This window comes from Corvus kubaryi, unplaced genomic scaffold, assembly GCF_017639235.1.
Source record: "Corvus kubaryi isolate FWS band 111438036 unplaced genomic scaffold, C.kubaryi_AGA036_p1.0 37396, whole genome shotgun sequence".
In the NCBI taxonomy this organism is placed as follows: domain Eukaryota; kingdom Metazoa; phylum Chordata; class Aves; order Passeriformes; family Corvidae; genus Corvus; species Corvus kubaryi.
In genome coordinates this window covers 6316418-6340762 of record NW_024581135.1, presented here as the reverse complement: position 1 = coordinate 6340762, position 24345 = coordinate 6316418, and the positions used below count along the sequence as shown (strand labels likewise).

The window sequence follows — 24345 nt, the reverse complement described above, 5'->3', positions numbered from 1 at the left end:
TTATTCTGACTTAGTGCCTCCCACTGGTTTGTTTTCAAACTAGTACACCCTGTTTCAGTATTGAACTCTGATAACTGAGCTCAAACATTATAACAAGTGCCCAAAATTCATCATTTTGACTTCAAATCCATGAGACATTTAAAAACATACATTTTGAATGAAAACTGTGGGTTTTCAAATACTCCTGTCTGCAGGAGATGACGCCTAAAAGAAAACAGACTTTTGATAAAATCGAGAGAGTTGGCAGTATGCACTCTCCAAGGCAGACAAAATGGGGAAATATCCTTCCAGAGAGAAAATGAGCCTACAAACAATGTGGTCCTATTGAGGATCTGCCCGTTTCTTTTCATCTCTGATAACAGGGATTCTGCACACAGATTTTTATTGAATTTTCTTTTCACTGGCTTGCATTCAGAAACAAGGCATATCACGTCACCCAGATCTTCAGGTACGTGTTTCAAACCTGCAGTTAATATCCAGTCCCACTCAAAGACAATGACATTTAAAAAAAGCTGCAGACTTTCAGAAATATATGAAATTTTGTAAATAAGATCTGGGTTTTGTTATCTGAAGTTGAATACCAGTTAAATTAAATTAAATTAAATTAAATTCTTAAAGAAAAAAAATCAGTGTTTGTAGTAATTCTACACTGTATCAGGTTTTCAGTAGTCCCCCATTGCCATTATTACATCTTTGAAAGTATCACAGGGAAGATAATTTTTATTGTTTTCTATTTCTTATTACACTTATTACATTCTTCTCACCCATAGATAACTTTAATTTGTGTGCATGTATTTAGCCAAAAATTTCAAATTCAGGACTGCAAATCCAAGCATCTTTTCTGAGTTTGGTGGAGAACTTCCTGAGATTCTTAAAGAAATGTATCCAAAAAGTCTTATACAAATTTTGTACTCCACACACCAGTGCAGAGCATGGAATGAGTAAATCAAAACTCAGAAGGAAGAATTCTGTGTATCCTTTATTGGCCATTTAATTATGGCAACACTTAACCAAGATTAATCACTGCATTTTAGGCAGACCACTTGCAGGGGCTGTTACCTTTCAAACCAGGACCACAGTACAGAAAATCAATCACAGTACAAAAATCCTAATTGTGCTTTATTCAGCCAAGCAATAGATACTCAACACAAATTCATCCAATAAACTCTTGAGTCTTTGTTTTCAAGCTTTGTTCTTTTCCTAGTGGAAAATATGATCTTTGTATTCACTTTCATAATTAATCAGTCCAATACAGACATACAACTTCTTGTAGTTCATTATACATTTCAAAAAGCATGTGCTCTATTGTTTAACATTAATTTTTAAAAAACTTAAAATCTGAAAAAATTAACATTTACGAGTTTAAAATATAATATTCATGTTAACTTAATATTGTATCGTGTTAATATTAATATTATTTAAATGCTATTGTTTAATGTTACTAAAAATGTACAATTTTTTTTTGTTGCCAGGACAAAGTTATTTTGGGGACAGATTACCCTTTTCCACTTGGGGAACTGGAACCTGGAAAATTAATTGATTCAATGGATGATTTTGACCATAAACTGAAGGTATGATTTTTATATTTGAGGGTGTTTTCCCTCCTTTTTAAGTCTCTGGATTGAGACATGAGGTCAAACACTGAAAAATCGGTGTAGTACACTGATTTCTGCAAAGACTGGAAGAGACCCTTTAGAGTCTTTGCAGCAGTTCCTTTTAAAGCACGAGTAAATGCATTTGAGTTAAATATGAGTTAAGCGCAAACATATATACATGTTTTGTTTTTACAGGATAAACTCAAGGCTGGAAATGCTCTGGAATTTTTGGGTCTTAGCAGAAAACAATTTGAATAATCATGAAGTACTAAAGAGGCTAAACTTCGGAAATAACACTGAATCCTTTGGGATATTTCTACTGGCATGGGCAATTGTACACATGAAAAATAAAACTGACAATTATCTGACAGTCTCCTGTTATTTCCAAAACAAAAGCCAGGATACTGGAAATGAGTATGCACAGGTATTGCCTGAGGATTTAGGCTGTCTTTAAACAATTCTGAAATCCCTGCTTTCATAACAAAGGAGAGATTTCATCTTGTTGTAATAAGTTGTAATAAGAATCTCTGAATTATAATTAATGCCATGTTACTAGGACTTGATTCTTAGGAAGGAAAGAACTGAGAAAATTATGTACCCACTATATTTCTGTCTTTGTTATAACAGACAAACAGAATTTGAAAGAATCTTAAAACAGAATTTAAACAATGTTGATGCCCAATAAAAGGCAACATTCACCTTTATCTACTGCTGGAAAATGCAGCACACCACACTCAGCTCAGCACTGCTTTGTCAGTGTTGTGATAGGATGGAGAAGGTCTGTGCCGGGACTTTACATTTTAGCTGCCACCTACACCACTGGGAACTTATTCATCAGAAACAATTTGAACAATATGGTTGTAGGTGCAGAAATAATGTATTTGTGTGGGTAATACTTGGTGTGTCACTGTCACAATAAATACTAGTGTTTACCAACAGTAGGGGTTAATGTTCTATTCCTTACATAATGCTTCCTAAAAGTAAGGTTGGATACTTTAAATGTTGAAGTGTTAATGCCCTATCTAGCTTGAGTCCTGCTATAGGAATGGAAAGATGGTTTGCTTTATAGACTATTGATTGAAACAAGTTTTCATTATTATCCAGTGAGTGCAAAGGCATCCTCCTCCCGAGAGGATTTTGTACCAGTCAGAAAAATGCAGATTAGCATTTACAGTCTTTGTTCTCATGGGAACATTTGCTGGCTACATGTGGTGTCACCATTCTTCTGTTCAGTCTTGGAACATTCCAGGCCAAACAGTATTAGACAGAAGTTGTTTTTAGCTCTGGCCATAGCTGTCACAGACTGAACCTGAAGGATGTTGAACATCAGCAGTTCCTGATGATCCCAACCTCCATTGGACTACAAAGAAAGCTCTGTCCTTCTTTACAGAGTCAAACTCGCCCAAAAAAAAAAAGAAAAGTGGTCTGTGCAGTAGTTGGAGCTGAAGCAGTCAGCAGCTCAAGAGGTTTAGAATAACAAGTTTTTATGTAAGAGGAAATGAAGAGACAGAAAATAGCTTTAACAATATTTATTGTCCTCAGTTTCCAAGACTTCTGTTGATCTTTTTTATTTCAATATCCACATGGAAGCATTGAGTTTTGAGCATGTATCATTTTTCAACCAGATTGTTTCAATTAAATTTCAAAGTTGAAAGGCAACTTCATTCTCATATATTTCCCTTCAGCATACGTGATTCTCACAGATGTTTAAATGGATTTAAGAGGAAAATACATTGTGATTCCTCCAATACATTTTAATTGGACTAATTCTTCAATTTTTTATGAAGGAAACCAGTTAAATTAGTGAAAATGCAATGTCACATCTTTGGGGACCAAGGTCTGGAATCTCTCCAATAGCAAGAACAGTATTTAATTACCTTAACCTGTGACTAAATGGGTGATTGCAGTACTCTGCATGGGAGTTAATTAATGTGCATACCCTGCATAAATCATATTCATTATGCACTGTCATTATGTAATGATAGTCTACCTATTCTTGATATGTTAAGATTTTAAAGAGGGATATATATATAAGCTTCCCTCCATCTTCCTTTACATTTCATTAACAAAGCTAATGTAAAATTCTAATTGCAGTCAGACGAGAACATTCTTAATACTCCTCCACCAATTACTGCAGGAATAAAAAATCTAAGTTGAACATCCAAACTCCATGAGCTTTACACAGTGATTTAAACAATGAGGTAAAACACTGTACCTCGATTGTTACAGACAGAAAAATATGAAGTCAAAGATCAGCTAATTACACGAGAAGTCTTTGAGGTTAAATTTCCTCTGCACATACAGGATCTTAAAGATGATGTACATTTTGGAAGATCAGGCAAGTAATTTGTGACTGTGCTGCATTACATCTGTATATTTCATCAGTATTCTGTTGGGTCTAGTTATAAAATTACAACTGCTATAAAATTGGCACTGAAGGTGTAAAAGAACTCATTGTGATGTAACGTCAGGTGAACAAAACCACTGCAGACTGGTAGTGGCATGTACTGAATAGGAGCAGAACACTTGGAGCTGTCATTTTCATCCGTGATGATCAGAACTTTACCTTTTTGCTCCCTTTGAACCCTGAATCCATAAGCTCAGGCCGCTGCTGAAAATCCATAACTGAGTTTGGAGTGTGCAGTGAGAACAACCTGAACGCTGCAGGAGAATCACTCCCATGCTGGAGCTGCTCATCCGGAAGGACACAAGGTCCGTCACTTTCTTGTGCATTTCTCAAGTGTGTACATGCTGATACTGCCAGCAGACAGGAATTTTCTAAGAACTAGTTGTGCATTCTAAACCTTTCCTTCTTTTCTCCCTTTCCACATCCTCCTCCAAGTATGCTGTTCGGCAATTTGCTTACATTAAGAAAGGAATCCTTACTTCTATCATTTTTTTATCTTTTTACACTTTGTTGTTTTAAGTATAGAGGTATCCAGACTCAGATTAGATATTTTAACTATCTTATGAAATAGAAACCCAGTTAAATGGTGGTCAGGCATTGGGATAGGTCTTCCAGGGAGGTGGTGGAGTCAGCATCCCTGGAGGTGTTCAAGGGACATTTGGATCTGGCACTGAGCGATGGGGTTTAGTGGTTTCTAGCGGTTACGGTGGCGGTGCTGGGCTGACGGTCGGACTGCATGACCTCAGAGGTGCCTTGCAGCCTCCACGGCTCCATGACTCCACGGCTCCACGATTCCACCCCTCAGGAGCCCACAGCCGCCGCCGCCATGGCCACACCCCCACCTCCCCTGCAGCCCACGTGACCCCACCCGGCGCGCGGCCGCCCCGCCGCGAGACTCTATGGCAGAGGGCGCGCGCGGGCCCGGGAGCTCTCGCGAGAGCCGCGATGGAGGCGGCGGGAGGAGGTGCCGGAGGAGGAGGAGGAGGAGGTGTCATGGCGGCGGCGGGCGCGGGCTCCGCGGGGTCCGCGGCGCGGGGCGGCGGCGGCTCCTCGGCCGCGTCGCGCTGGTTCTTCAGCCGCGAGCAGCTGGAGAACACGCCCTCTCGGCGCTGCGGCGTGGAGGCCGACAAGGAGCTCTCGTACCGGCAGCAGGCGGCCAACCTCATCCAAGACATGGGCCAGCGCCTCAACGTGTATCCGAGAGGGGCCGGCGGGGACGGGCATGAGGGCGGCGGGGGCCGCGTGTGGAGGGGCGGCGGGAGATCCTTTCCCCCGGGACCCTTCCCGCTCCTCCGCAGCCGCGGCCGGCGCTCCCGCGGGATGGAGCCGTGGCCTGGAGGCACAGAATGGGAGGAGGAGCCTGGCGAAGCCCCCGCGCCGCGCTCTTTGTCGGCGGGTGAGGGACTCGGGTTCCCACCTGCCCTTTCAGCCGCGTTTGTGTCCGTAGCTGCGGCTTGGGGCACTTCTAAAGTAAATCCCAGTTGTCCGCAGACCCGTTTTTCCCGAAACGGGCAACTCCTCTTTAGTCATTCTTTAATGTGATTTTTTTTAAAGGGGAAAAAAAAATAGGTCAGAGCAAGGCCAAACCCTCAAATCCCCTACTGAAATAGTTGAATTGGAACAAAACAAAAGCACTTGAGAGAATGTTACACTGTATGTCTCCCATTGAGGAGTTTTCATTCCGTGGGTGACTGTGGGGAGCCTGGCGTAGGAATCTCCACATGGTCTTCGAAACAGATGGGAACGATACGTGTTAATATCAGTTAAGGATGTGTTAATATCAGCTAAGTTCTGAAGTGTCACGTCCCTAATCCATTTTCGGCTGAAGACGGGATGTGTAGAGCAGTGATTGATGTGGAAAGCGCATTGCTTTCAGTTCTTGTAGGCAATTTTCTTAATATGTAGTGTTTCCTTCATTTAATCTTCCAGATCTCAGCTTACGATAAATACTGCAATTGTTTACATGCACAGGTTTTATATGCATCATTCCTTCACAAAATTTAATCGAAATGTAAGTATGATTTTATGTGTGGTAATAATATGCCCATAATTTTGTCACTTCTGGCTGAGAAGTGTTACATGCAGCAATGTGAAGTGCGATTTGTTTTTAGGAATTCTAGCTTCTTATCAGTGGTTTAGAAGCTTTAATGATACTTGTTTTCAACTTTGGATTACTTTAACTAGAGGCAATTAGATTTTGTCTTCTGCCATCGAAATAAATAAATAGGCACCATGAGCAAGCACATCTCAGATGTGTGAGGAATACATTTAGATGTTTCAAATGTGGCTGGTGCTTATGTGCTGTAGTTTGAAAGGCTAATGTGTAGGAACACACATTTTTCTTGTGTGAAGTCAGTGGAAGTTCTGGCATGGTGTGTCTGACAGTGATAGTGTGGTTATGTGTGTATCCATATGGATTATGTAGCTGTTCCTGAAGCAGTGTAAATTCTTTTAGCTAGTCTAGTCTTTAAGTGGTGTGATAAGTCATATGAGACAAGAAAAATTTTTCCATCTGATGAGGTAAATCTTGTTTTACCTAATAACCTGATCATGCTGACTCTGAACACGGAATGTGTTGTTAAGAACAGAAATTTTCAGTAAAAATGCTAGCTGTTATTGAGGAATATTGGAACAGGTATGGAGCTGGAGATAACAACATGGAAATGTCTGTTTGTTTTTTATGTCCACTACTGGATGCAATAGGTGGGAAAATAATAACATAATAGTCTAGGTATTCTTGGGGTTTGCTTGTTTGTTTTAAGCAAGAGCAGTTAATAGTGATGGTGGTTTGTCACTAAATGTTAAGGATGAGTTATCTTAGATCTTTTAATGACAAACAGATTGAGACTGTGACAGATGTTAAGTCTAGGCCAGAGCAGACCTTGATCTGCCAAGGGGTAGAATCTTGCAAACCTTGCACTGCATTTGGGGGAGGTGTACGGTGGGGTATAGGGAGAGCCAACTCTTCTTTCTGTCACGAGTTTGTTTATTATTGTTGGCTAAGCAAATGGGCATCTTATTTGGTGCCTATTTGGCTGGAAATACATACTTGTTTGTAGGTATATTTCAGAAGTGTATTTTATTATTTTTTGTGCAAAACCTGAGATAAACTCAAACTTCAGGAGCTTGTTACCAAAACTGCAGTGTTCATCCATACAAGTTCCTCTTTCTCCCCTCCTGCTGCTATTCTGCCCATGTAGCAGTAATCTGTAGCTGGTGGAAGAGGAGCTGGTGAAGCATCCAAAGTGTTCTGGGACTGTGGATGGGTTGTGGGCTTGATAAACTAGAGCTGCTTGGAATGGAGAGATGGCTCAGTGTAGAGCTGCTGTATTTATATATAGACCCACATACCTGTTATATCACCTGCTGGAGTACTGCTTGTACTGTCAGCTGTAATCTAGGCTAGATTTAGGCAGCAAGAAGCTTTAGCTGCTGTGTTTGGGTTTTCACTGGATACTGGCAAATGACAGTCACTTGGAACTGGCAGCACAGTAGTGTTTGAATGTATATTGCTCTTTATATGAAAACTATGGCTTAAGTTATGAATCTTAAAATTCACAAGTTAGCTATGTAAGGGCAGAATGCCGTGGACACTGCAGCTATTACAGGGGAGGGGAGTGTACTGTTTAATTAATTCTCAGGTAATAGTGTTCAAAGTTAAAGGCAAGTCCACTGCAGGTTGTACCTCAGTAATACTGATTTTTGCTGAATTCCTTAACGAGTGTAAGGCCAGAGATTGGCTTTGTGTGTGGGCTCACGGGCAAGAGCATTTTCTTATTACAGTTCTGTAGAGTAAAGAGGATCTCAGTGAATGGACTTTTAAAATACTCCCAAACCATCCATTAGGTTCTCTGTAGAGAAAGCAAAAGCAGTGAACTCTAGTAAATGCTTAATATCAAATCTCCAGAGTACTTGGCAAGCTAAAAAATGTAGCAGTATTCATCACTGCCAGAAGAAAGTAACCCTTAGAAATGAATAGTAAAGGCGGTCTTAAAGCTAAGACCTAGATAAGCTGTCCTACAGCATATGCTATATCTCTAATATCTCTAATATTTCTTTGTTGTGTGCACGTGGTGCTGTTTATCCATGGCAGGAAGGAATCTGAAGGCTGGGGCTAGAAAATTAGATGGCCATTAATCAGAATGCCTTACAATCTTCAGCTGAAAAAATGTGGCCTGTGTTGTCTTGTTTTATTGGTAGATTAATGTTTTTAGTGTGGTAATAAGCACTTGCACATTTATGATCATGTATAACTGCCAGGTTATACAAATATACATGTATGTCATGTATGTCACATGCACTTAATTGTTAATAAACAGGGCTTCTAGTGGAAGCTCAGTTGCTGAATAGATGTTGCCTTAATTTTTTTTTTCTTAAGTAAAAGTTGCTGCTAAACAGTTTTATAGGCTTTCAGGAGTTTGAGTTATCTGTGAGTAGGGAACAGAATTCCCAACAGTATCTTCAACCTGTAGAGCCACGGGGGTGGCATGTACCAGTTCATGTAGTCTTGGTTCGTTGGGAATGTATTACACGTACTACCCAAGTGGCCAAATACCTCTTTTTTGGTGAAGTTACTGTGAGCTAGCAAGTCACTCATGAGTTGCTCTGGATTACCTGCAGAGTACATACATTTAGGTACAAAGAAGAAAGTATTGAGGTTTTGATGTTGCAGTCAAGGCAGGTTAAGTCCTTGCAAGGTTGCAGTGCCCCAGTGAGGATGGAAACTTGCTTCACCGATTCTGGGAAGCAGAGTTGGATGCCCTGACTGCTAATTTCCCTGGCTGTGCAAATGACTGGAGCTACTGTGGATCTCCTCAGTACAAATTATTCTTTCTACGTTGCTGACCAGGGCATGGGAACTTTGGGTTGCTGAGTATAAAATTAGTCTGTGCTAATACTGGGATGGGGAGGGAGTTGCTGGCTTTTTATAGGCAGTACTAGCCTCACTATTACACTTTAAAATATCTTCCAAATTAAAATTCTTCTGCAAATACTGTTTCTATAGTACTTGGTGTGTTACATTGTTACATAGCAAATAGTTCTTTAAGGTGCTTACTCTTCAGTACACTCTGATTCGAAGAACAGAAAGGGGGAAAAATCCTTCATATGCTGGCAATGAGAGGTAAGGCATCCAAATGGTAGCTGTAGTTTTTAAATATAATCCGTAGAAACGCCATGTGGAATACCAAACAACCAGTTGAAAATAGACATGATGATATCAAGGGGTTTTTGTGACATGCAGTGGAACTTAGTGAAGAGCCTAAAGAACCTGCATGAGGAATTTTTTTCCTTCTAGTGCAAGGTAGGTGAGTTGTGTGGAGGGTATTTTGTTTTCAGTCCTTCTGCATTCCCTTCCTTATGCCTTGTCCAAATCACAGTATTAAACAGTTGACTTTGCAGTTTTGCAAAGTTCTTAAAACTTTCATAATACGCTTCAAGCTCTAGTGAGGCTGTTTTGGGTACTTCAGTTCTGGTTTTAATATTGCAATTTAACATATTTGCTGCTTTTATGCAATGTGAGCTCCTGGTTATAATAAAAAAAATTCCTCATAGCTCTTTGTGTTCAAACTTGAAAACCCTCTCATAGACTGGAAGCACTTAATGTCTTAGCCTAAACTGTATCAAATCTAAAAACATACTAATATTGGCATTAGAAGAGAGGGAGATCTCAGAAAACTACGTGCATGCTGCCTGTGTGTTCTGAGATTTTTCTGAATGCCTTTGTCTTTACACTGTCTTGCACTTTTTAAGTGAAAAAGGACTTGTACCACATTTCCCAGTGAAACTTGCTGTGTAATGCTTTTGGATTGTGTTAACAAGGCTCTTATGTTTTGGGGGGTTTTTTTGTATTTCCATAGGACTTGGTTTCTGAGCTTCTCAGCTAGTAATAAAGTGGGGTTTAATGTCATGTATCACAGGTGTTCTGAAGATTTCTCAAAGTCTTTAAGACTATTTTGGATGCATAGTATATAATTGCTCTAAATTATTTTGGTTGATACCAAATTAAGATATATATAGGAAGATTATTGCTTTGTCCCGTATGTTTCTTTAATTTTGCTTTTTTGTTCTACTTTGCTTGGGTTTTTTGCCATTTTTGGTAATTGGAAATGAATGAAAGCATTTGAGTAACTTTGCCAGTTATACACTTAGCAGGGTATGTTCACTGAAGACTACATGTGTGCCAAGTCTGGAATTTTACTAGGATGTCTATTTTTCTGAATCAATACCAAGGGAGCTAAAAATACTGGCCTACTCTAAACTGGGAGGGAGAACCCTTGTCCTAGATGGAAAGACCTGAAGTTCTTTGGCCAGAAGCCAGCACTTCTTTTTGAAGGAAATAGTTAATTGGGCTGTACATAGATTTCTGATGAACCAGAGTTAAATGACAGTTAATCAGCTTGACTTAATCAGCTTCCAGAACTGTGTTTCGTGTAAGGTGTTGGAGATCAGGAGTTGTGTGGAGACTTCTTGACCAGGTCTGATCTGTTTCAGTAAATGAGAAGATATCCTGAAGTCAGCCTGATGGTGCTTTTTTGGAAAGAAGTAGAACTTTGGTGCAGTCAGACAGAGAGTAACAGTGAGTGAGAATTTGCTGATGATTTAATTGTGTGGTCATTGGTGACTTGGTTCAAAGAAAGCCTCTGTGGAACGGAAATGTTTTCAGCCATAGCAGTTGTTGGAAATTGAGTTCTGTAAAATACCTTTATATGATGTGTGTGTTGGGTTATACATGTGTGTGCTGCCTGACATCTTCGGCATTTTCTGCCACTTCAGAGCTGTTGATACTCTCACTTTCTGAACTCCAGGAAGTCTTTCCATTACATTTACTGTTTAAAAGTTTTATCTCCCAGTATGAGACATTTCAAGTCGTATGTCCCTGGCAAAGGAAATTCCTTCCAGAATTTCCAGTTGTTACATCAAGCTGTGGGTATAGGAACTTCTACAGAATCATCAGAAGTATTAAATGACGTGCTAATATGGCCTTGTTCAGCAACACTTCACTTTGGGTTTTTATTTCATTTGTTCATCAGGCTTAGGTTACAAGATTCTTAAAAAGAAAATGGGATTTTGTCTCCCTTGTAAAAGAATTTGCTCCCTGTGACTTGTTTTGGGTAGTTGGTTTTTTAGATTGAGGTTTTTGCTAGATTTCTCATGGCACACTTCTACTCATCAAAGGGTATTGCCTTCCCAGGGTGTCAGTTTTCAAGTCTGCCAACTTTAAATTTTTACTTAAGATCCAAGTAGACATTTTGAAGTGATTTAAGGATGCAAAAAGTACTCCTTCAGTACATTTGAAATTTAATCCCTTAAATGTTTAATTCTTATTAGTTTGTTGCAGTTTTGCATATATTGCAAATTTTTATACCAAGTGTTTTATTTTTGCCTAAGAAAGGGCTGCTAACTGACAAAAAAAAAAGCAAACCTGACTTTAGGGGGCTATGCCTCCTGTTTAGTCTAGTTCTGTTTGGGCATTGAAAGGGAAATCTAATACTTGCACTATTTGCACCATGCATTAATTAAGTACTCAGCAAGCAGCTATTTCAGTCTCTGAGTAAATACTTTATGCTGGCTTAATTTTAACCATTTTAATCAGATTATGTCTAGATGATTTCTAGTGCCATTTTAATTCCTGGTTAACATGGGCAGCTTTTGCATGCAAAGAGGACCTAATTCATCAGTGATTTGTTGTTTGCTGTGTTCAGTCTGCACACATCAGTCATTCTAGCTGACAAAAGGCAACAAAATTCTAATTCACAGCTAACTCTTAGGTGATACCGAACTGCCACCTTATGACACATAGAGCTTTATATAAATTTTCATCTTTAAATGTAATATGTAGTCTTTACTAACATTTGGTATAAATGGTGTTTTACAAATCCTTATGCTTTGTTCTCCAGATACTGCTGGGCTTATAGTAAAGTTTCTAAGAATATATATGTACATATAGAGTAAAGTTTCTTTTACTTATAGAGCCTATGTTTATATAACAAGCTGTTTTTATTAAAGTTCTCTGCGAAGTTTCTCACTCTTTGGGAGAATCAAATGCTAGCAGAACTTGTGATCAGCTGTTTTACTGAAAAGATGGTGTAGTGACTCGCTCTGTGCAAGAAATTGGATGAACCTTCTCACAAAGTATATTTAACTTGAACCAGCCTGTTCTACTGTGACCAAGTCTTCTGGGCCAAAATATTTTTTTTATGCTGAACTAGAATTAGTTTGACCTCAGACATTTTACTCACAAATGTAATTTAACATTATGCTGCTCTTTCCCTGTGCTGCTGAGAGGATTGCATCAGTTAGAAAATAAAACATGACTAGTTACATTTTTGTTGCTTCGCATGACTTCAAAACTGAAAAAAAAGCCACAAATCCAACTTTTTAAACCTTTGCTGTGCTAGTTTAGACTCCATAAAAATTTGAGTCCTGCTTGTAAAAAGTTTAAAAGTACACATGTTTTTCTTCTTCAGATAATGTCTCCCACGGCATTGTTTTTGGCTGCAAAAGTGGAAGAACAGCCACGGAAACTTGAACATGTTATTAAAGTAGCAAATGCCTGTCTTCATCCTCAAGAGCCACAACTGGATACAAAGAGTGATGTAGGTGGAAGTTATGGTTTCAAAGATATATGGCTTGAAAGATGACATTTCATCTAATGATTTGTTACATTGTCTTACTGGGTTATTGCTGTCTGCAGCCTAGAAAAAAGCCTTTGTTTTTACACCATTTAAATCTTTCTGTTACTTAATGTAATTTCTTAGACTCACTTATTTGTTATGAAACTTGAAGAGATTGCTCCATCTTGAAATTCTTATAGCACCCACCTGACTTCCCAAAAATGTTTTGCTGCAATAGATTGTGTGAGATCCAGACTAAGTTAATCTTCCTGTGAATGACAGGCAGGTGTAACAGAATTTTGTAGCAATGCTTGTATTGGAGGAAGATAGTAACCCCACTGTGAACTGTTAAGAATTGTCAGTGCTCACTGGCTTGGGTACTGGTCTTGTGTTGCCAGTGCTGGTATCAAAGAGGCAGTGTGTGAATAAAGTTCTGAGGCAATTGATTGCTGTGTCTTCACCTGTCTGCTTGTTTGTTTCAGGCATACCTTCAACAAGCCCAAGAGCTGGTTATACTTGAAACAATAATGCTTCAGACTTTAGGTATGTATTTCTAAATACCTCCTGTGCAGCCAACTTGACATGAAGAGGTAGTGGGACCCAAGTAACTGGATTTTTGATGTGCTATGGTACACTAGAATTTAACTGTTTCCACGTATAACTTCTGACCTGTGAACTTAGTTTCGTGTTAGCAGTTCTGCTGTGTTCACTGTGGAGAAAAAAGGTGTGTCTGTACTTGTGAAAGAGATGTTTCTGACAGTTTGAGTTCGAAATGTGTAGGCTTCCAAATTGATTTTGCTCTGAGTAGTAATTACATTGCCATTTCTTCCATAAGGTAACATGGTGTAGTAGGCTGGCTCTGTGTGTCGTGAAGCAGTTGGAAAGAGCTTTGTACCAAATGCCTTTCTGTAGAAAAGCATTACATAATTGAGCAGGTGTGAGTCTGAACAACACAAGTTGTATGTAACCATTTAATGGATTCAGATGATTCCAAAATTTGAAGTGGAATGTTCTGTCAAGAAACTCTTCTGGCTTTAAAATACTGTGGAGACAATTACAGCCAGCAGGCCTGAGAACAGTGACTTGCTCAGATATTCTTAAATACCACTTGGGGTATATTGTTAAAAAAAATAGCTCACAGTAGTGACCTAATTCTTAAAACAATGTCATAAGCCAAGAAAGGTTTCTTAAGTCACTGATCTACAAATTGACTTAATTTGTGTTTTCATATATGCAGCATGTTTAAGTGCTAGAAATCAATTAGTAGAAGTACACATGCACACACACATTTCAGTGTGTTTGCAGTACAGTTTTTACTGACTTATTAACTCGCTAGAAATTGTTCAGATATATTCAGCTTTTAAAAATAAGTAATTTCCCAGGTTATGTGTGTACAGGATTTGAGATTACTGGAGGAATATTTTAATAATGGATCACAGAGTGGGTTTACCATCTGCCATTCGGAAGTATGGAAAGGTAAAGAACAAAAGGCAGTTAAATAGTGTTACTTATTCTGCGGTGCAAAGGTTTAGCAAGTATTTTAGGTCTGTGGGGAAACATAAGGGGTTTGCTTTTTATTTTACAGATGCAAATGTGTAATTCTGAAATGTATTTGTAACTCTTCAGGTTTTGAGATTACCATTGAACATCCACACACAGATGTTGTGAAATGTACACAATTAGTGAGAGGTCAGTGACTTTTAACCACTTCTGTAAGTCCTTTTTTACCTTTCTAGTAAAATTTTAAAGTAATGTTCTTTGTCTAATATGATCTTTACCAACGATGTTATCTAAGGAGTGTGTTTAAAATTATTAAGACCTTGATCTTAACCTTTAGAGATTCATAAAGAGTCCAGTCCTCTGTCCTTCATAATTTTTTTGTTTTCTTGTTAGCTTTAATTTAATAATACCTGTTCCATGTGTTCTGGAATGGCAGAAGCAGTCAGCAGTTGCAAACTGATTGGCCAGATACACTGTATCATTCTGAGTTGCTGATTTTCACTCCGAAGTAGTTTTGCCGATTTATGGCTAATGCCAGCTTTTTGTCTTAGCCAATCTTTTCAGGTAATGGACTGAGGGATAAAGAGAGTGCATAGCAAGTCTGCTGTTACATGCAAATAGGTGTGACTAATTGTTTTTCTGGAGCAGTGTGTGCTTACTTGTTTTGGATGGTAGTACAAAAGCCCAAACCTTTAGTTAAATATACCCTGTAACTTGTATGCAGCTCATTAATGTGACTGGCTAGAAACCTGATTTGTTCTTTATATTTTTGTGGCATTTTGGCATGTCTTTAATTCTTAAACTGGTTTCTTTTGGAGCTTTAAAAAGAGATTAAAACACCCTCTTATAAGATGTAGGATGAAAAACATTAGGAATCAGTTGTAAAAGCATCTAAAATAAGCTTTTCACTTTGTGTTTCTTAAGCAAAAATTGTTTTGAAATTATTAGACCATGGTTGTTAGTCTTTAGTCATTAGCTGGTTTTGCAGTGAAAAATGCAAAGTTAAGTGCTTCAAAGTTTTTGGTGGTTTTTCTTTTCTCCCTATAAAATATATGAAAGTTAGGTACAGCCTAATCCTGTTAACTAGATTTGTTTTGTAGTAATGCTGGAATTAATGGTGTTCTTTCAAGGAAGAGTGTCTCTTATTTGCTGTAGCTTACTGGTGTAGTGTCTTCAGACACTGAGTGGGACTAGTGCTGTAAATTATTTGCATATAAAGTAGTTTTATTGCTATTCTTGCTGTAAGGTAATGATTCTCTGCTTTCTGCCCAGATTTGGTTGTGACTTGGTGCATGAGTCCAGTTGCACCTGAAGTCTCAGGAGTCTGCACCAGCAGCTCTGTAGGGCTTTGCTCTGGGTTTTCTTAGCTGTTGCTCACTGTGAATGTGAGCACGTTTTACTGTCTTGGGGAGCCCCTGTACTTCTGCTTGGTGTTTGGGGCTGTGGGGAGGGGTGGGGGCAATGTTGTATTGCCTCAGGATTTCCACATCAATGTGTTTCACTCAAGCCTATAGGCACACTGCTACACAAACTGGATTTCCTTTAGTCAAGGGTAGATACCAGTCTAAGGCAGTTCAGCTTTTCCCTTTGTGTTTTGTGTGCTAATTTTTTGTACTGACAAAATTCATACTTTGAAGATACTGTGAATTTTTAAATTTGACATTTTAAAACTAGTATTTAATGTCATCAGACTTGAAAAAATACTTAGAAGTCTAAAGTGATATCAAGTCTTGAAATCTGAAGACTTCAGTGAGGGCTGAAAATCCATGTAGCTCAAGGACTGGTGCAAAGTGCATGTAATGTCTCTGATGTTTGAAAACCTGCTCACTCAAGGAGGTGTGCTCCTTAGTGTGTGTGCATGCAAGTGGAATCCTTGGGAGACGTGTCCCTAGGAATGGTGTAGACTGTGAACACATGATTTGAGTATCTTATATTAAAATAAGAAAAAGGAAACGAATTAACTAATTCATTTAAAACATCAGGCATGACACCTGAAGTCATGCATGCAAGTCAAGCAAGGACAGAATAATTGCCATGGAACATTGGTTTTATGTATTGAGAGGACAAAGATACGGGCTTGTGGGCACAGTGATTATCTTCAAAGACACAGTGGTGGGAGTTTAGTTCTCTATCCCTGAACATTTATTTATTGGACAGTGTGGGTTTTCAGTGTCAGTAGATGCAACACTCAGATATCTGAGTCCTGAAGCTTTCAAAATATACCTAAGATTTCTCAGTGTTAAACCTTTAGTGCTAAAGGGATTGACTGAGAAGTTAAAGAAATCCAAGGTTACTTCATCCAGTTCTTGTAACATCATCTTGGACAAAAAGCACCATTTCAGAAGGCAGAGATACCTTTCTTGATTAGGATGATTAACTTAACCAAGACTGGTAGGATTAAAACCTCCAGCTGTGTGTTTGGGGAGAAGAGGAATGCAGGAATGTAATGTCTGACTGTATCAAAAAAGAGGCAGCAAAGTTAGCTGAGGTCTGTGAGTGTACTTCAGAATTTGGCTTAGGGTTTGTGCACTGCATTGTCATATGGTGAGAAAGGGCCCTTTTGCTGGCTAAACTGCAGTGCCTCAGAGGATGGCTGATTTTCTCCATCACTTTGCTGTCCTGCATCCAGGGTAATGTGTTTTATGCAGTCACTGTTACCTGTTAATAAGCTGTAAGCTATCTGCTTTAAAAACAAAATGAAAAAAATAAAAATAAAACCCAGGTTGTGTTGATGATGCTCAAAAAATTCAGCCAAGTCATTTGTCAGAAGACTGTCTAGTCTGGCAGTGGCACAGCAGAATCAATTGCTGGAAGCTGAAGATGAACTAGTAAGTGGGAATTGGTGCAAATAAATATAATTGCTTCAACATACAACTAAAGAAAAAATGAATTCGTCTCTAAGATTGAAAGCCTTTTTGAAGGTATTATTAGACAACACAGATCCTTGCAGAGAAGGGGTGACTGGATGGATACATAATGACTCATGATGTTCAGGCATACAATATCTAGTTATTCCTTCTGGTGTTCAGAGGCTTATGGGTTAATGAAATTGTTCCATCTTTGCAGTTTGGTCAGTATAGCAGACAAGGAAAATGGTGTGGGCTTAGTATTTTTTCTGCACCATTCTTCCTCAGTGTCAAGAGACTGAGAAGAGGAGACAGGACCATCATTCCTTAGGATCCCACAGGTCCAAGGAATCTGAAGGCAGTGGATATGTGAGGGCCTGTCAGCAAGCTTCAGTGCCCATTCCAAGAATGCTCCAGGAGTGAAGAGAAGAAAGGAAAAAAAGAAAAGGGGGGAAAAAACCCCACCAAAATACCAAAAACTGTTCTGATGTCACACTACCTTGCTGCCCTCAACACTATTTGAATGATCAGCAGTGAAACTGCCCTGGTGCCAAGACCATGGCATGATCCTCTTACGCTCTGGTGCAAAACTGGTCTGTTCTCAGCCTGCTTCTGGTGAAACTTGGAATCTGTATCCTCATCTCCATCTTGGGAAGGCTTCAACCACTCCTTTCTCTGTACTGGAACACAACCTTTTGGAACGGGAGATGGGATCTCAAGGATTTCTAGGATTGTTCTCGCTACTCTGCAGGTTATCAGGTATCTCGAACACCCATGATCCTTACTAATCTTTTGTGGAAATTGCACTGTCAAATCCTTCAAATATCCCATAGTATCTGTGTGCACAGGTGCCATTGCTTAAATCAGGCTGAGAAAGACAAAGTCAGCAGAAGAGGAGGTGAAAATGCATCAGCTTTTTCAGAGGGTGTTCTCATGAGGAAAATTTAAATCTCAGTGGTGTGGCAAGATGTGAAACACCAGCTGCACTCCAGCACTGCTACAGGTGGCCTTCCCATTCTGAACTTTGACCTCAGGCTTTTCTGGGCCTGTTCCCAAGCTTTAAACACTTTCAAGAAAGTAAAGCCACCAGGACTGCTCAGACCTGAATGCCTACACCATGGCCTCCTCCAGCCCTTTCCAGATACAACAGGCACCCACCAGCATCCCTCTGTTCAGAGCCTGGGGCTTTTTGCTTTTGCCGGAAGGACTTCAGCAAGCTTCTCTCTTCTGATGCTGACTGGCTTATCTGCAGTCTCCTCTTTCTGGGGAATGCTCACACGTTGTCAGGGTCCAGGCATAGCCAGTACAAGCTCCTAATGGGACTTGGCAGTCACGTTTTCATGAGCATCCCAAGATCCAAGATAAGCTGTGTTGAAGAAAAGACTCAGGTATCTTGGAATTGCAAGTGGTTGAATTGTGTGGCTATGCCCAATAAAAAGCATTTTGGCTTCCAGCTGGCACTTTCTTGCAGACAGCCTTTTGGAAGGTGTGTCAGACAGCAAGTCCTGTTTCAAAATATTGATTGCTATTTCACTAATCCCTGTCTTATGGCTGCTTCTGCAGCAGTGAGACAGGATGGATGTTTTAAATCTCTCCTGAATGCTAAAATCTTAAACTGGTCATTCATGGCTGGTGTCGTAGCCATTGGTCCTGCAGCTTGTGAGTTATAAGAGCAGCTCTGCTGGCTTGTTTTAGTCTCTGCTTCAAGATGATTTATATTTGGAGATGCACTTTCCACTACTATAATGGAAATAAAGCACCAAAATACAGGAACCAAAATTCATTAGATTTGATTTCACTGATGGATTCTGCTAAACCAAAGCTGCCCTACATAGAAGAGTTTGGGACGGATATTTTCAGTTGTGCCTTGTGTTATCAAAGGCTTTAGTTGTGAGCTGATATTTCTTGCTGGTTTTGGCAATGATTATTATTTAGCTGTAAATAAGTTGAAACAGAATCATACTACTTGTAGTATAGGTAAGGTATTTAACACAGTAATTTTTGATTGAGGCTAAAGTGTGTGTTTCAAGATGTGATTCTTTTCTTCCAGGTATGTGTTTTGATTTACTCAACTTTCAAGCTGATGTTAAATAGAAGTTTTCTGGCATCTGCTTTTCTTCCTTGTTCAAAAGGGACATTTCAGTGAGAGTAGAGATGCTTCTTGGTCTCGCTCCCTTAATTCAAACATGTAACTTTACAGAGTATATAAATCATTGAAGATCCTTTAGGCATTGCTTTGATGAAAAATGAAGAGCAAGACGTCAATTTCAGTCTTACTCAACCATTGTGTGTTATTTGTTATGACAGTCTCATTTCACTTTTTTTTTTTTTTTTAATTCCACCTTACATTTTTTTTAGATGGGAGGGAGAGGTTGAACTACATGGTTTTTTGGCATGCAATTACTATTACAGTGTGCAAACTAAATATTATAGTTTAATACATTGTCAGTTCACCTTCTGATTATTATGGATTAGTAGAATTCGTATTTAGGAACAGATCCTGGTACTTTGCTACTTCCACATTCTTCTCAGATTATGGCACTGCCTGGCTGTGTAGCAGAAAGATAAATCTGAATTTTATTCCTTGGCAATCATTAGAAGTTGAGTTAAATCACATTTTAATATGCTTTTTAAAAATTAAATTTTAAAAGCCACTGTAGTATTTCTCAAACTTTATAGAAATAGTATTATTAAAATAAAAGTTTAACAAGTATTCCCTTTGACGTAAAATTCAACACTACGCTTTCTGCAGGTAGCACTGATTTCAAGTGATAGTGTCAAAGTAAGAATTCAATGAAGGCTGCATTCAATCTGCGGTTAAACCCCTTGTGCCCAGCTATTCCATTAAATGCATGTTACAGTAAGTTCTCTTACCTGAGTGAGGAGAATTGGGGTGTCACTCCAGGGGGTCAGCATTCTGTGCCTGTAACAGCCTAAATCAGTTTTTCATTTCTGGCATGTTGCAGTCCTGTGGTTTGTTTTGGTATTTTTTTTCTGACTAACTCAAGTGAATTTGTCTGTTTCCTATCGAAGCTTTGCCATAGGTTTAACAAATGTGGAACAAAATGTTATGACTACAGTGCTCTTAATTAGAAGGAGCAGAAAACTCTGAATTTTTTTCCCATGTAGCATGGGGGCTTGCTGTGTTACAGGGCTTTGGGAAAGAGATGTGGCTGTTTGCGGGGAGGTGGGAGGGTGTCCTGCCATGCTCCTCACCAAGAGCAGGACGAGCGCTGTGCTGTGAATTGGCTGGGACTGACTGCCTGCTGCTCTCCCAGGTTAAGGCAGGGATCCCCTGCAGGTGAGGGTGGGGAAGCAGCGCTTCCCAGAGGAGAGTGCTCACCTGTGAGGTGTTGGAGGGCTACATCAGCAGAGGGGAACTGTCCTGTGGGCTGTACAGGGGGAGGGAGGGGCACTGATGGGAGTGACAGGTCCAGCTCCAGTGCTGAGTGTAACAGCCTCTTCTGTGTCTCAGAAAAGATTATTTTTAAGGCTAGTTAGCTAAAGTCAGACCATTTCTTTAGAAATACCCAGAAGTGATTTTGGAAGGTAAAACTGCTTGAATTCTGGAATGAACCTGACAAGTTAGTGCAGCTCTTTAATCTCTCTGTTTTTCTTTTCTTACAGCAAGCAAGGATTTGGCACAGACATCCTATTTCATGGCTACCAACAGGTTGTTATCCTGAACCTCTTTGTTGCACTGTTGTAGCACACTATAGCTTCCTTTACTGCAGGGCCCCCTGATGTGTCTTACCCTTGTTGCAGCGGGGGACTGGGCCACCTCCAGTGGTGGTACCTCCCCGCCTGCAGTGCGGTGTATTGGACAAGGGCCTGACGGCACAAAGGGCTTAAATGCACAATGAGAAGTGTAGTGGTGCTTTCTGATGACTTTTTCTCGATTGTGAGTGCATAAGTCTAAAACTGGTAGCCTGAATAGCAGCTAAAGATTACAAAGAGATAAACTTAACCTAGAAATCCGAGCATCTTGGTAAGTACAAAACTATTTTTAGTTTACACTTGTAGTTAATGGCAGTTTTCTCTTAACTTTAAGTACATTGATCCAGTCTTAACTTATAAAATTCTAGTGGGCCTAAGATATTTTCAAATAGCTGATTTTTCTTTGTAGATAGACTAGTACTCGCACAATGTTATTTCTTTTAGAGACAGCTCTTTAATCTTAATATATAGTTTTAAAACTTAAGTACTTAGATAAATTTATAGTTCTGGGATTTCAGATGGGTGTTTTATAGACACAGCCTGTAATAGAAAGAATTAAAGAGCAGACTTCAGTCTGGATTTTTTGATTACTTCAATTTGCCTCTTGCAAAACTACTTCACCTTTATTTAAGAGGATTACATTTTGTGTAGATACTGTTTTTAAACAGTATCTTCTGGTTATTAGAACTGTTCAAAATAAATAAATAAATCCTGGTGGTTCCTTGATGGGAAAGATTCTGTACTTAAACAGCTGTTAAGAGAAGTTATGCTAGAGCAGTGAAAGTGAACCAATGTGTTTGTGGTGCTGGAAGCTGAAGACAAGGTCACAAATGTCACAAATCCGGGCCTGGTGAAAGCAAAGCCCACAAGTAACTCACCTGGCTTCTGTGGAACTGCTGGGGATCGTGATTGTCTCATTCAGAGACTGCACAATCAGCTCTGTGCATTTTACTGCAGAATTTTAATTGACCATATTATACTGCCCTTTTTAGTACTTAAGTATAGTAGAATAACCGCTACATTTATTTACTGTTAATCAGGCTTTTGATAGCAAAACCAAATTAAACTTTTCTACCAGATAAATGCCCTACCCATTGTTTTCTTAGGGCAGTTAAGATATCTTATGAATTTATTCAACAAAATGTTTAACTGCTGTTGATTGAGAAGCTGTCTCATTCTGTATGTTAATGGTTGATTTGTTTGGGTTTTCTGTTTTACATGTTTGATTTCCTTTGGTTCCTCATTACGAAATTTGTGCAACAGCCTTCACCTTACCACATTCTGTCTTCAGTACAAGCCTACAGTGATAGCATGTGTGTGCATTCACTTGGCCTGCAAGTGGTCCAACTGGGAGATTCCAGTATCCACTGATGGAAAACACTGGTGGGAATATGTAGATCCCTCAGTTACTCTAGAACTACTAGATGGTAAGTCATATTCCTTTCTCATTTTGAAATTCAAGAGTTTATTCATGTAAGGATGGGAACATAGTATGTAGTGAGAGCTTTCAGCTGAAATTAAGTCTCACTGACTTCGTGTACTGTATCTTCAGTGAAAGAGAGGGATAGGAGTGGGGAGAGCTTCAGAAGACAAACTTGGTTTTGAGACTTTAGTTTCATCCTCTTGGCTGGGGTGTCCACATACCTTTTGGAGGTGCAGGATAGAATCCTTCTTTTAAATGCTTTTCAGAACCGAGAGAGAGATGGAAATCTGTCAGTGCAATTTCATGCAGCCTGATTGGTTCAGGTACCTCAGTGTTGTTTCAGTGACAGTGTTCATAAAGCTGTACGTAAAATTGCTGTGTTTATGAAGGCAGTTCTATGTTAACAGTTTGGTACAGCTTGTGGGATCTCAGACTGTGGTAAAATATTTTTTCTTGTCAAATGGCTTCTTTCCTGAAGAAAGCATACACCTAGAACACCAAATACCTAGAAGTTTACTGTCTTCTAAGATAGTACTTAATACAATGAAGTCTGAATTTAGGGCCCAGGTGTGCTGCTGTAGTGGAGTTGGGAGCTCCTGTGGCTTTCAGATCTATGCGTTGGGCTTTGTTGGTCCTGGAGTGAAACATTTGTTTCAGATTAGTGGTGGTGATCTCCAGGCTTCAGATGGCCCAGCACTGACTCCCTCTACCTGCTGCTTTCCTCTGCTGAGCTGTTCTTAATGGCAATTTGGGGGTGTTTTTTGAAGTGAGAAATTTAGTAGATGTCATGGGAAGCACAGAACTAGTGTGAGCTTCAAAGTGGAGGCTCAAACGTCTCTGTCTTACTGGGCTTCTTTAAGCTGTAGCTGCAGTTCCAAACACCAGACTGCTTCCTTCCCCCCTGGCTGTGGGTTTGTGGCTTTGGTAAGCATGCATTGTTTGCATTTGTAGAATCCCACGAGGGAATGCTGTGAGCTTCTTGTGAGCATCAGTTAATTCTTCAAGCATTTATGGAGCTGGGCGTGTTTAAGAGACTCGGGTAGACCAAAGAGCTGAGGTAGTTTTGCACTTGGGAGCAGCTGAGGTTATGACTTGCTTGTGGAGTTCTGTAGAAGCCAGTTCTTCCACACCTGTAAAATGTGTACATTTGCATTCAAATTCTGACTGTACCCAGTTATTTTTAGCTTATGACTAGAATTGAGTCTCAGTGGAAAGTATTTTTATTTGCAGCTGATAAGCATGGGGACCTGCATTTTCCTGTGGGCATACTAATTGCAAGGATCTGTGTTTTATTAACACAGCCAGCTACTCTGTCTGGAACACAAATTATTTAAAAGCTGCTGTTTGAAACAGAGTCCTTCCAAAGGTCTGATGCCTGTGGTTTGTACAGAGCTTGTACTTAGTTGTTCCTGAAGTTTGATGGAATGACAGACTTAGTGACTTAGAAATTTATACTTTCAAGGAAGCTTAACTCCATACAGAAAATGTCCAGGCTGAATGGCAAGTATGTTATTTTAGGAACTGTTGTTTCTATAGTTTTTGGTCTAACAAATCAAGGTTATGCACGAGTAAAAACAAAATATTATAGTTAAACCTGTTTTTCAGAATGCGTGTAGTGGTCAGAAGTCTGTCCCAGTGAAACACTGTAGACTTTTTTGTTCAACACTTGCCTAACAATTTTTTTATTAAAATATTAAATCAGCTATTAAAAGCACAGACTGTAGTAACTACTGCAAAAGCTGTATGACCTTAGACTTTTATCTGTTTTTAACAGAATCAGATGTAAAAATGGCTTGTCTTTTTCTTATGCAGAGCTAACTCACGAGTTTCTGCAAATACTGGAGAAAACACCTAGCAGGCTCAAGAGAATTAGAAATTGGCGGGTAAGAAATTTTCCTGTAACAGTGTCTAGCGAGAAGAGCTGCACTTCTAGGAGAATTATGAACCAGGGGGAAAAGTTTAGTTATGCTGTACTTGCTCTTTATTCCTGTGTCTGGGTTAGGAGGTGGTGAAACCTTGAGCCAGCTTTTCTCCTCACCTCTGAACTAAATTCAAATGGACCGTACAAGTATTCTAAGCTGTATTTTCTCACTTCTTTCTTTTTTGCTTAGGCTAATCAGGCAGCTAAGAAACCTAAAGGTGATGGACAGGTATCTGAGAACTCGCTTCTTGGTTCGTCTTTGGTCCAGAATTCCATTCTGGTGGATACAGTTACTGGTGTAGCTGCAAACACAAGTTTCCA

General features: G+C 39.5%; 2 protein-coding genes across 12 annotated transcripts in view; both read left to right on the top strand.

The window, feature by feature from the left end:
• ACMSD (aminocarboxymuconate semialdehyde decarboxylase) overlaps nucleotides 1-1960 on the top strand; it is a 39775-nt gene extending 37815 nt beyond the window's left edge. For all 3 annotated transcript variants that reach the window (XM_042041141.1, XM_042041143.1, XM_042041142.1), the window contains 2 exons: nucleotides 1473-1571; nucleotides 1791-1960. In XM_042041141.1, the coding sequence (XP_041897075.1) occupies nucleotides 1473-1571; nucleotides 1791-1853 (162 nt within the window). In that variant the 3' untranslated portion in view covers nucleotides 1854-1960. The remainder of the gene's footprint in view (nucleotides 1-1472; nucleotides 1572-1790) is intronic.
• A 2987-nt stretch (nucleotides 1961-4947) lies between these two features.
• Nucleotides 4948-24345, top strand: part of CCNT2 (cyclin T2) — a 26168-nt gene continuing 6770 nt past the window's right edge. For 2 of the 9 annotated variants that reach the window (XM_042041365.1, XM_042041364.1), the window contains exons 1-9: nucleotides 4948-5195; nucleotides 5932-6013; nucleotides 12471-12599; nucleotides 13100-13160; nucleotides 14244-14306; nucleotides 20591-20636; nucleotides 21944-22107; nucleotides 23916-23986; nucleotides 24215-24345. The exon at nucleotides 24215-24345 is cut by the window's right edge. In XM_042041365.1, coding sequence (XP_041897299.1) covers nucleotides 4948-5195; nucleotides 5932-6013; nucleotides 12471-12599; nucleotides 13100-13160; nucleotides 14244-14306; nucleotides 20591-20636; nucleotides 21944-22107; nucleotides 23916-23986; nucleotides 24215-24345 — 995 coding nt within the window. Of the gene's footprint in view, nucleotides 5196-5931; nucleotides 6014-12470; nucleotides 12600-13099; nucleotides 13161-14243; nucleotides 14330-14353; nucleotides 18352-19715; nucleotides 19824-20590; nucleotides 20637-21943; nucleotides 22108-23915; nucleotides 23987-24214 lie in introns of those variants that run through there. The other 7 variants (XM_042041367.1, XM_042041366.1, XM_042041371.1 and 4 more) reach the window with 6 other exon arrangements.